This window comes from Mercenaria mercenaria, chromosome 19, assembly GCF_021730395.1.
Source record: "Mercenaria mercenaria strain notata chromosome 19, MADL_Memer_1, whole genome shotgun sequence".
NCBI lineage: Eukaryota > Metazoa > Mollusca > Bivalvia > Venerida > Veneridae > Mercenaria > Mercenaria mercenaria.
Window position 1 is genome coordinate 37,425,898 of NC_069379.1, and position 12,690 is coordinate 37,438,587.

Here is a 12,690-nt window from a genome sequence, read left to right on the forward strand (position 1 = left end):
ATGGTTTTCACGACTGTTCTGAATTGTATAATTGATAGGTTTCGTTTGTTTACAAATATCAGGCGCTATTCTTGCCTTCTGCAATCATGGGTTGCTATATGGGAAAAGCCAAATTCGCAATCTACCAATGCTTTTTCACAATCAAGATAATAACCGGGGAAATTTCTCCGTGAGCGGCCCAGTTTTGAGTTCTGCTGGAGCGGGGAGTTATATGAATATGTTACATAACTACAATTAAAGGTTTGAGCGTGTTTTTTTTATATACGGCTTTAGTTTTACTTTTAGTGGCGGCGGTCCCTTTAAGCTGAAGAAGGACAACTCATTGCGATAATAACTATTTAACGACATGAAAATTTTTTTCCTTGATTTGGTCCACTAGTTCATAGTAGTATATGTAAAATAATATAGTTCGCAAGGGTTTTATACACTTTTCATACAAACTTCTATTACAAAAATATTTTCTACTGTTTCTTTACTATACAATGTCGTAATGTTTTATCAGTTATAATATGTCAATGAATTTTGTTCGTCTTTTCGCAAATACATGTATCTTTAAGACATTACACTGACGAACTTGCGTATAAGAGCTTATCTAGAAGTTCATAAGGTTAAAACTTCGCCTTTGCTAACTAGTCACTGATAATTATTGCAGGGAGTATATGCCAGTGAAATTCACATTGTTTATCTAAAGTTCAGCCGGATCTTTATTCCGTAAGATAAATTTCTCTTGCGGCGGCATTTTGACATGGCGAAGGAATTGGACAATGCGCATCTTATAGAACGCGAACTTGACAACAGAATATGTCTCAATATTCTGGCATTGTTTGCATTGATTTTCTCAGCGACTTTTGTTGTTGTCACGACATTAGCGGTAAGAATGTGTTACCTTTACTTTTACTTTTCATGTTTGCTTATTGATTTTTTCAGCGGCTTTTGTAGTTGTCACGACCCTAATCTACGGGTTCGAGCTTCACTTTGGGCGTAGAATTCTTCATGTAAGGAAGCCATCTAGCTGGCTTACGGAACGTCGGTGGTTCTACCCAGGAGACAGCTCGTGATGAAAAAAATGTCTGGAGGGTACCTAGGGCCTTCCTTCAACATCAAAAGCTGGCAAGTTGCCATATGACATATAACTGTGCCGTTGTGACGTTTAACACAAAAACAAAAACAGCACGACATAAGCTAACATATATGTTTCATTTTCTTAAAAGTTTGATGTTTCCTCGTCGATTTTCTTAGCGACCTTTGTTGTTGTCACATTAGCTATAAGAATATGCTCCTTTACTTGTACATTTCATGTTTCCTCGTCGATTTTCTTAGCGACCTTTGTTGTTGTCACATTAGCTATAAGAATATGCTCCTTTACTTGTACATTTCATGTTTCCTCGTCGATTTTCTTAGCGACCTTTGTTGTTGTCACATTAGCTATAAGAATATGCTCCTTTACTTGTACATTTCATGTTTCCCCAATTGTTATTTACTCTGAAAAGTTCCTTAATAAAAGGTATACAAGTATCAAATTATATCTAAAGTCTTAGACTGATAGACAGTCACGCGGTTCGGTACACGTCTGATTGTTTACTGTTTGATCCAACTTTTGTGTAACAAGTTTTTTTCTTGATAACTCTTTAAGTACAAGAAAATACTATGAGTATTATACTTCGAGCACGGTAAAACCTGAACTTTTTGTACATTTCGGTATACTTTTATCTTGATTAGTTCCAAATTTTTCTTCAAAAACAATTTTGATAGGATATTTTCATGGATAACTTCAGCCGTTATTTTTTGCCATTTTTCGTACGTTCAGTTTCGACTTTGTGAATGGATTTTAGCAAACCTACAATCTTAGTAAGCAAAAAGCAACACTTCGATGTAAAAATATAAAATATCGAAAAAATAAATTTCGAACTTGAGCAGTTGCCCTGTATCTACGCTTGAAAACATTATTCAATTAAAGACAACTTGAAAATTCAACAAGATCCAAGTAACATCCTCGTAGACCTTTGGAATGATGCCGATGGTTATTGCAAAATGAAGCCGCAATTAACGAAAGTCCCTGTTACAAATCTGGTGAATTAAACAGTAGATCTAATCGAAACGACAAAAGAGATCTCTTGAGTGCATATCGAACAAGCACATTCCATGTAAAATCACCAAAACCAGTTGTGTTTACTTTCGTCATGTCCGTCTTTACTGTTAAGATGAATTTAAATGTCAATAAAAGAGTTAAACAAATACTGTTGATGAATGAAGGTGATCATTTGTAATAACTTGCGTCCATCATTATTACACTATAATCGTTAACACTAAAATCTTTATTGGGCAGTCACTAAACGACATAATCTGGCTGTGCAAGGTAGGTGGTTGTATACGACAAGTTGAAATCAGAACAAAATGTCACTATTGGGAGTAAACACACTGGCTGTCTTATGGCAAGTCGCTACTTAATACAGTTGGCCACTCAGGCAGATTTAGCTGTATTTTTCTTTGAAATGGATGTTTTGTAATCTAAAATTTATAATTGATTATACGACAAATTTTACAGTTTTTAAACATACGTGATATTGATGATAGAGATAATGCCGTACGACTACAAATTGAAAAGTTGCAAGAGAAACTACGCACATACAGAAAGACTCGAGGACAACTTGTTGACGGTACGCACAAGTTCATAGAAGAAATTGCACAGGCTGCAGAAAATGGTGCCGTGTTTGAAATGGATCAACATGTGGACGAAAGCGCAGAAGACGAAAGAACTTCAAAGAATGGTAAACATTTTTACTGAATGTAAAACATCTTTGTGTTCACGTAAAAATGGGATTTTTTTTTCTAAAATTTGCTTTCCATTTCATTGCGTTGCTATTAATTTATAGTTCAAACTGTTCCGCTTTTTGAATTCTGTTCTTTAATGATATACAGTCAAGCCTTAAGACCACCTCGGAATAAAGGATACAAGTATAAACCCCAATTTAAAAGGTTACTGTGACTCAGAATATTGTAAATAAACATGTGTTGAGAGACCTCTTGTCAACAAAGACCTTTTTTTAAAATTTCTACGGGTGGTTATACTATATTTAATTCAAATTCTGAACATCTAGAGCGTCCAGACATATAAACAAGTAGTTCAAAGAGAATTACCTCGTATATCATGTCAGTCACATCTACAATTAAAATGCATGTTATTATGTAAACATGAAGTTCAAAGGGAATTACCCCGTATATATCATGTCAGTCACATCTACAATTAAAATGCATGTTATTAGGTAAAAATGTAGTTCAAAGAAAATCACCTCGTATATCATGTCAGTCACATCTACATTTAAAATGCATGTTATTAGGTAAAGAAGTAATTCAAAGAAAATCACCTCCTATATCATGTCAGTCACATCTAAAATTAAAATGCATGTTATTGGGTAAATAAGTAGTTTAAAGAGAATCACTTCGTTCATCATGCCAATCACATCTACAATTAAAATGCATGTCATCAGGTAAAAACGTAGTTCAAAGAGTATCACAACGTTTATCATGTCAATCACATCTACAATTAAAATACACGATATTAGGTTAAAAGTAGTTCAAAGAAAATCACCTCGTATATCAGATCACTCGCATCTACAATTAAAAAACATGTTTTTAGGTAAAAATGTAGTTCAAAGAAAGCTGATCGATAAAATTTGTTCTACTTTACATTATAAATGATTTTTTTCTGAATGACGCAGTCTCGGCTGATATATCTTTTGTTCTGTTAAGGACGTACTATGCTAGAATTTGGTGCGAAAATTTTCCCAATAACAGAATTTCTTCAAACTTTGGATATTGAAGGACAATCATCTAAGAAACAAAAAAATGCAATAAAAATCATACGTCACCGGTATCGAAAAAGAGTTATCTGCCCTTGAAAACGGCATTTCCCTCAAAAATGACGTTTTCAAGGGCAGATACCTCTTTTTCGAATCCGGTGACCTATGATTTTTATTGCATTTTTTTGTTTCTTAGGTGATTGTCCTTCTATATCCGAAGTTTAAAGAAATTCTGTTATTGGGAAAATTTTCGCCCATCTCATATACAGGGAATTCTAGCGTACGCCTTTAATAAGAAACTCATAATGCTACATTTCTGAGATATTATGCAGTACTTGGATAAATTACTTTAGTTGAATGTTTATGTTTTGTTTATGTATCGATTGTTTCCGGCATTAATTAGTTTTCTTCTTGTAGGACGACTCACTGGATATCCTGTCATTTTTCTCTCATTTTATTGATATATTATTTTGTGATAACCATACATTTATCTCTAAAAACAATAACTAAAACTTTCCAAATAGTTCGCTACTTCACCTAATAGAGCGAAATGATACAGTTATTTGAGAAAAAAGAAGGGGCGGCTATATATGCTAGAATCAAATTCTTAATTGTTGTTATTAGAGATAAATGTCCCTATGCAAAAAGGCCGAAACATTATATTTTTAGCTCGCTTAGCTCGCATGCCTTCATTTAGATTTAATTATGTCACAAGGAGGGAATAGAACAAACCGGACAAGTTTAACGTTTCCTTATTTTTCATGCAAAGGTAAACTTAAAAAGTACCAAAACATCCGCTCCCCGAGCCCCAAAGTCCTGGGTCTGTCTCTCTGTAGGCTACAAGAAAGATGCAGAAACGCATGCCTTCATACAAATATTAACAATTGTTTTGTTTTAACATAAAAAATCTTATTGGTATTTAGTGTACATTAAAATAATAAAAGTTTAGTGTACATTAAATAATGAAAATTTAGTGCACATTAAATTAGTAAAAATGAGGTCACAAAAAAATGTCATGGAATTTTCCAATATTTCAAAATTTTATTAATACTTAATATTTGAAAAAAAAAATTATATCCAGTTTTTCATACAGTATTAATAGGATAGTATTATTGAAAAAAAACAACATTATTACGGAATGTACGAACAAAATCAATTATTCTTACGCGAGGCAATCATATTTTCTTTTCTGCAGACGATGCACAAGAACGCGGACGACGACAGCAAACCAACATATTTGAGGCTATTCTTACAGCTCAGGTAAATACTCGAGCATGTTTTTACATTTTGACTAAATGTAATTGAAATAGAGTTTAGACCGAAATATATTTTTACCGAAGCGGACAGCGTTGTTTCCAAGATTGGTGCTGCTATGAGTAAACTATAAAACAAAGTGAAAACGAGAATTGTTATTTTAATCATTATTATCTTTATTTCATCATCGTTTATCAAGAAATCTAACGCTCTTAACATCATTTCTTTATTCGACATTATCAATAATATCTTCATCATTGTTATCAACAGCTTTGCAGCAGCAGCATCAGCAGCAGCAACTACAGCAATAGCAGCATACATTTGTCATAACAACATCATAAATTTGAGTTTAAAGTTTATCACCAGCTTCTATTACATTTCAACTAGCGCCATCATCGTAATAACATTAATCAAAAACAGCATCAAGATACTTATCTTCACCAACATTATCATCATCATCATCATCAGTATCATCATCACAACCATTGTCGTTATCGTAAACTTGTAAGCTTTATATCTGTTTGTTTTTCTGTTCCAGAGAGTTGTTTTCGAAAGGCATTGTGTTAGTCACGACACACCGTGTCCCAAAGGTATTGCGTTCAAAACTGTTCATTTATTAATGACATCGCAGTGGTTATAAGTAGTTCTTACAGGCAATAGAAAAGAAAAATTATAACGAGACTAAATTAAAAGTGCCTTTAAGGTATACAACAAACGCTGAAACTAATGCTTTTCATACAGAATTGTTTTACTTTCAGATTAATCATGTCACCAATTTCAAATAAGTTTAAGACATGATGCATGTTCTAATCTATCATAATTCCGTTCTTAAGAGATCATTTAGTGCAGTTTTGTGAAACAGGTCACTGACAACATATCGAAATGTTTCGAAATTCCTTAAATTATCTATTCAACCAACAACATAACACGTCTTTGTTGCAAATACTAAAGAAGAAATAATTGTGCTTTTGCAGTTGGGTTTTTTCCCCAACTTTTCGACTGGACAAAAAAGTACATGCTTAATATCTATATTTCCTTAAACAGTTTTAGCTGGGTTGAAAATAAAATCAAAATAGATCCATTTGAAGCGTAGAACCAGGATGGCCAACACATATGATTTTTTGATATCGAACACACGGGGAAACGATGTGAAGGATACCGAAAAGTTACTCGGTTTGCCATCCTGAAAACGCAACGAAAAACACTAATTGCAGATTCGGTTTAACTAAGTCTTGACACGAGATGTTATGAAATTTACAATACCCCAAACGCACCCTAGCACCGACTTGAGAGGATTTTTATATAAGAAATTGGGACTTCATAATCCCAAACGACCAGAAGATATAGAACACTAAGTACGGTATTGAGTATATAAGTAGTTTAAGGCTGATGTTGGGATAGATGATAGTCTATTTAATAGGAGAAAAGTATGTTTTCTTGTTAGGAATTTTACAGTTAAAATTGATAAGATTGCTGTGGTGGCCTATGCTCTTCTGTATGCGTTAAGGTTCCACAGCATAACTCTTTCCTACTATCTTTCATATCTGAATGCAATTTCAGGTCGCAGAGGTGAGAATGGTACAATTGGAGATGCAGGTATGAAAGTAAGATGTTTTCACGGGGTAAAACAATAAAATAATTCAGGCGATAGTCCGCATCACGTGATCTACATAATATGGTCTGCATTTGTTGCCAGTCTACATCATTATACCATGTAAACTCTTGTTGTAATTTAAACGGTGTTTAAATTTTATTTTCAGTTATAAAACGGCGTGTAAATATGGCATTGTGTGAACTTAATATACGGAATAAAATTTGTTTGTGTTTTTTGCTGCATTTATACAGCAATAGACTTTCTGGAACAAGTGTTTCACTTGCACTTCTATTTATTTGCTGCATTTTTTATAAAAATAATTTTGCTTCATTCGCTGCATTTATCATAGAACAATAGTTTGAGTTTTATTTGTTGCCTTTATCATAAAAAAATAATATAAAAGTATTTGCTGCATTTGTTAATAGAGTTATTTGAGTTTTAATTGCTGCATTTGTTAGAAATACGAGAGATGTTCAATAAATACCAGGAAAAGTGCTGTCATTTCTTCATATATCATTAAAAATCAATGAAACTGTTACAAAATGTGGGTTAGGGAATACTTAGTTGATCTGTCAAAATCATATTTTCTGTGGACAAATGATAAGTAAATGCTAGTCTCTATGGCAACGTCATGTGACGTCATCCGGTCCAATTTATGTCTTTTTCTATTTTGCATTCGCTACCATAATTTACCTAATGTTCAAGCTACCTTTTCTTAAATCGGATGAATATTAACGTGAAATGTAAGCATTACGCTAATGTCACCAAATTATAAATGTGACATCACTGGAATGTTCGGCAGGTATATTCCGTTGGTCATCGCTTGAAAATCAGTGTTGAACGGAAAAGGAAAAAGACAAATCCTCTGCTGCATTAGACATAAAAATCAATGCCCTGAAGAAAACAACGTTTATCAGTGGTACTGGAGGTTTAAAGTGGTCAGGCGAATATTGCTGTCGAGTCGCGGTCCAAACGTTAAAAGAAAATAACCTTTGGTTACGTTTTGAAAAATTAAGAGCTCTTTGATGTCCCATTTCATCAACACGATAGTAATATTCTATGAACAGTATTTATTTGTTCGTAGGAAGGTGCAGGAAATGTATTTAAAGAAACACTTAACCACTTGTAATCACGAATGGTATTGATTAATTTTGTGTGATGTTACAGCGTCATAATGATGTTGGGCCGCTTTAGAGGTAGAGACGTTGCCATAGGGGACAATAAATAAATAATACGGATGTTCCGGAATATATAACTTAAATATTCACATTTAATATGTTATTATGAATCATATTTTCAAACTTTAGCAAAATAGCACCAGAAATAAAGATAGTAAAGCATTTTCCCGGATTTTTTTGAACACCCCTTGTATGATGAAAACAAATGTTTAATAAGTGTAGTACTTCCTGCTACTGCAGAATATTCAGACTTACTGCTATTTTTGAATTTTTTGGCTCTACCGGCCAAGTGTTCAAATTTGTGTTACATTGCTGTTATTTTACAGGGTTGGGCGGAACAAATGGAACTGATGGTACAAATGGAACAAAAGGGATGGTGGGGGATACCGGAAATCCCGGATTACGGGGAGAAATAGGATCCAAAGTACAAGGAGATAGCGGGATTAACGGGACAGACGGTTTGATAGGCGATACAGGAGCTTGGGGAGTAAACGGGCTTCCTGGTGTAAATGGTTCGGCTGGTCAGAAAGGCTTGCAGGTATCGTGAAAAGAAAGAGAGGCGTTCGAATGAGAGTCGATTTTCTTTAAAAACATCCCCAAATTCATTAGTTTTAGCACAACGTTATTTTTGGGTTAGCAAGGTTCGAACTCATCTAGTGAAAAAGTTATGGCTCATTGGTTAATACATTAAAACTATATAGATTATTTACAAGTTCAATTTCGTACTATAGTCCCGAATACTATCCTTCTATGCAGGTTGGTGTTTTGCTATTCGTGTTTTGTGCGGACGCATCAGATAATAAATAAGGCGTTTTAATTTAAATTTATTTTTTGTTGAAACTTTAGATAAATTGTTATGCAGCTGTCTGTAAAGAAACTTAATGTTCTAGAATAAAAAGTAATGTTTTATTGCTCTTATGACCTCAGCTGATATTAAATACATCCAATGGAAATCAGGGCACAGACCTTGAACTGTACAATGATTGGCCCATTGTAAATAAAAGTATGATCAATTTAACAAGCTATTCTGATTTACAAATGGAAAAGTAAAACAAAACGTACGAACTAGTTTAATCAAATGTATTGTTAATACACATATATGTTGCGTAGCAAACTTCCATGAAACAGAGAGTAAATATGTAATAAGTCAAGCCATACTAATACATATCCACGCGAATATAATATATTATTACATACACGTTTCTATTCCCCGTTAAGTTACACTGGTACCGGAAACGTCAATATTTTTCCATACACTGACGCCTGAATTTCATATCGGGTGCGTGACGTAATTCAGTGTTTGTTCTTGCACTATTTTTTTCATTTAGTCCAGTATTGTCAATGCTGTTCAGGCTATTGAACAATTTTATAATAATTACGTTATATTTATACGTGTAGATGTGTATGTAATAAAAAGGTTATTATCTTTGCATCGGGAAATATGCACTCGTTCTTCAGCGGAAGAATATTGCGCTCCTAAAGTCGCGCAATATTTCCCGATACAAAGCTAATAACCTATAAATATAATGCCGTAATTTTATATCTAAATGTAAATTTATACCAGGGAGACATCGGCATCAAGGGCCTGATAGGAGATACAGGATTTTGGGGTGAAAACGGCACACAAGGTGTAAATGGAACGAAAGGTCCTATTGGTGATCCAGGGCTAACTGGCATGAATGGCACCCAAGGAGATACTGGCCCTAGAGGACAAGACGTGAAGAAATTTGCTGACGACTGTCAGTGCTACAGTATGAATCTTGTATCCATTTAGTTAATAGTCTTGAATGGATGTAGATCAACAGTTCTTGGCGTATATTTTAAAGATAAAAGTTAATCAGTACAATCTATAGATACAGATTTTTAAATAGCTAATATTTCTTTCGCGAAGCTTATATGCAGCTTTGCATAATCCTATGTTTAAAAATAACTATAAACACAGACATTGGGCATGTTTAATAAAATATTCACTATTATAGATAATCAAAGTAGTGCCCGATTTCGCACAAGTGATAATTATCAAAAAATGTTTATGCCGTCAGTGACGGGTACATTAATTACATAATAGTAAAAACGATACAAAATGCATTCTTAAACATTTACCAAACAGTACTTACTCTTTACTTTTTAAGAAAAGCCCATATTCAAGAATTCAAATGACCAGACAGTTGTCGTTGGTAGTTCCGATAAAATGGTTATACCCTGTGTTGGAGAGGGCAACCCTCCTCCATCTGTCACACTACACAAACTGCCTCAGAAGAATGGACGTAAACGCACCATTACACAGTCAGGTTTGTGACTTATTTTGTAAGGTCTGTCTTACTAGGCGTTTACCCGCCAATGTTTTCGATAATTTAAAACGTAGAAGTACCATTACACAGTCAGGTTTGTGACTTATTTTGTAAGGTCTGTCTTACTAGGCGTTTAACCGCCAATGTTTTCGATAATTTAAAACGTAGACGTACCATTACACAGTCAGGTTTGTGACTTATTTTGTAAGGTCTGTCTTACTAGGCGTTTACCCGCCAATGTTTTCGATAACTTAAAACGTAGAAGTACCATTGCACAGTCAGGTTTGTGACTTATTTTGTAAGGTCTGTCTTACTAGGCGTTTACCCGCCAATGTTTTCGATAATTTAAAACGTAGAAGTACCATTGCACAGTCAGGTTTATCGTTTATTTGGTAAGATCTGTCTAACTTACTGGCGAAAGGCCGGTTAATCGCCAATGTTTTCGATAATGTGAAATGTAAGCGTACCATTGCACAGTCAGGTTTATGACTTACTTGGTACCTTATTTGTCTAATTTGTTGTTATAAAATTTTAGTCGTGAAAATCTTCTAAGTTTTGAATTTTTGTAATAAGCAGAAAACATTATAAACATACACATGTTCAAAGGCCTCCTAAATCTGTAAAAGATAAAACAAAACTGATTACAGAAATTACGGCTGAAGAATCATAAAGATCATTTAAGAAAATACAATGCCTTATCCGTCATATTTTAAACTGGTTTGTAGGTAGGCGTTACTCACAAACCAAAACGTTTTTCTGTATTCAGCCTTCCCTGTCTGGGGGAACAGTATTACAGATTTTCTTTTAAATACTTTTTTTCAGTTATATGACCTGTTCTAAACGGTCAAAGGGTGTAACATTCTGTCACTTAATACAGAAGGTTCATAAAAATAATTTTAAGAACGATTTCAAAACTTTGTGAAACTGTTTTTTTTTTTTTTTTGTTGTTGTTATAAGCTAACTGGTCAGTTATCTGATCACAGGTTTGAAAGATTTTCCAAAATGGTATAGGTTTATACATGTATACTTTCTAAATATTTTTTTTTGAAAAGACCTTTGGGGATTTTAGTGAATAGAATTTCAAAAAGAGTTATACATCACCTAAACTACCTAATATTACCGCTTAAAAGTAAAACACACATTTATGTTGCCATCTAGTTATTATATCTACAAATATTATATAGACATATATTATATTTTTTAAGTAAATCAAAATCAAAATTGGTATATCTAGATATTTGTTGGAATCAGTCAAACCTAATGTTTTTATCTTTAGGTAATTTGTCATCTGTAGGGAATGTGTTTACGTTTATGATTAAATCAAACTTAATATTGTCATATTTAGGCAATGTGTTTACGTTAATGATTAAATCAAACTTAATATTGTCATATTTAGGCAATGTGTTTACCTTAATGACTAAATCAAACTTAATATTGTAATATTAAGGTAATTGTCACTTAATATTGTTCTTTTCAGGCAATGTGTTTACATTAGACAAGCCTTCTGACAGAGACTATGGCCGTTATGTTTGCACTGCGACCAACATCTATGGTACTGCAACCAAAGTCGTTACAGTGAGCAAACCAACTTCCGGCAAATAAGAAGAGATATCCGTGCTGCTTTGTATCAATAAAAGCGAAATCAAGTCACAAAGTGTTTCTTTTTAGCTCACATGTCACAAAGTGACAATGTGAGCTTCTGTGATCGCGCAGCGTCCGTTGTCCGTGCGTCCGTGCGTCCGTAAACTTTTGCTTGTGACCACTCTAGAGGTCACATTTTTCATGGGATCTTTATGAAAGCAGGTCAGATTGTTCATCTTGATGATATCTAGGTCAAGTTCGAAACTGGGTCACGTACAATCCAAAACTAGGTCAGTAGGTCTAAAAATAGAAAAACCTTGTGATCTCTAGGGGCCATAATTTTCAATGGATCTTCATGAAAGTTAGTCAGAATGTTCAACTTGATGATATCTAGGTGAAGTTTGAAACTGGGTTGCATGCCGTCAAAAACTAGGTCAGTAGATTAAATAATAAATAAAACCTTGTGACCTCTCTAGAGGCCATATTTTTCAGGTCTATATGAAAAATAGAAAAACATTGTGACCTCCCTAGAGGCCATACTTTTGAAGGGATCTTCATGAAAATTGGTCAGGATGTTCCTCTTGACGATATCTAGGTCAAGTTTGAAACTGGGTTACATGCCTTCAGTAACTAGGTCAGTAGGTCAAATAATAAAAAAAACCATGTGACCTTTCTAGAGGTCATGTTTTTCATTGGATCTGTATGAAAATTGGTCTGAATGTTCATCTTGATGATATCTAGGTCAAGTTTGAAACTGGGTCAGTTGCGGTCAAAAACTAGGTCAGTAGGTCTAGAGGCCATATTTTTCAATGGATCTTCATGAAAATTGGTCTGAATGTTCACCTTGATGATATCTAGGTAAGGTTTGAAACTGGGTCATGTGCAGTCAAAAACTAGGTCAGTAGGTCAGTAGGTCTAAAAATAGAAAAACCTTGTGACCTCTCTAGAGGCCATATTGTTCACGAGATCTTTATAAAAAAAATGGTGAGAAT

The 12,690-nt window shown here is 34.0% G+C and overlaps 1 protein-coding gene across 1 annotated transcript; it reads left to right on the forward strand.

The window, feature by feature from the left end:
- The first annotated feature begins 631 nt into the window (after positions 1-631).
- On the forward strand, positions 632-11,763 carry LOC123543169 (collagen alpha-1(IV) chain-like). Its single transcript, XM_045329262.2, has 9 exons — positions 632-871; positions 2,546-2,768; positions 4,996-5,060; positions 5,593-5,644; positions 6,615-6,650; positions 8,153-8,364; positions 9,391-9,577; positions 9,959-10,117; positions 11,595-11,763. Exons 1-9 carry the CDS (start codon positions 746-748, stop codon positions 11,717-11,719), a joined length of 1,185 nt encoding a protein of 394 aa, XP_045185197.2. The 5' UTR covers positions 632-745; the 3' UTR covers positions 11,720-11,763.
- Positions 11,764-12,690: the final 927 nt, after the last annotated feature.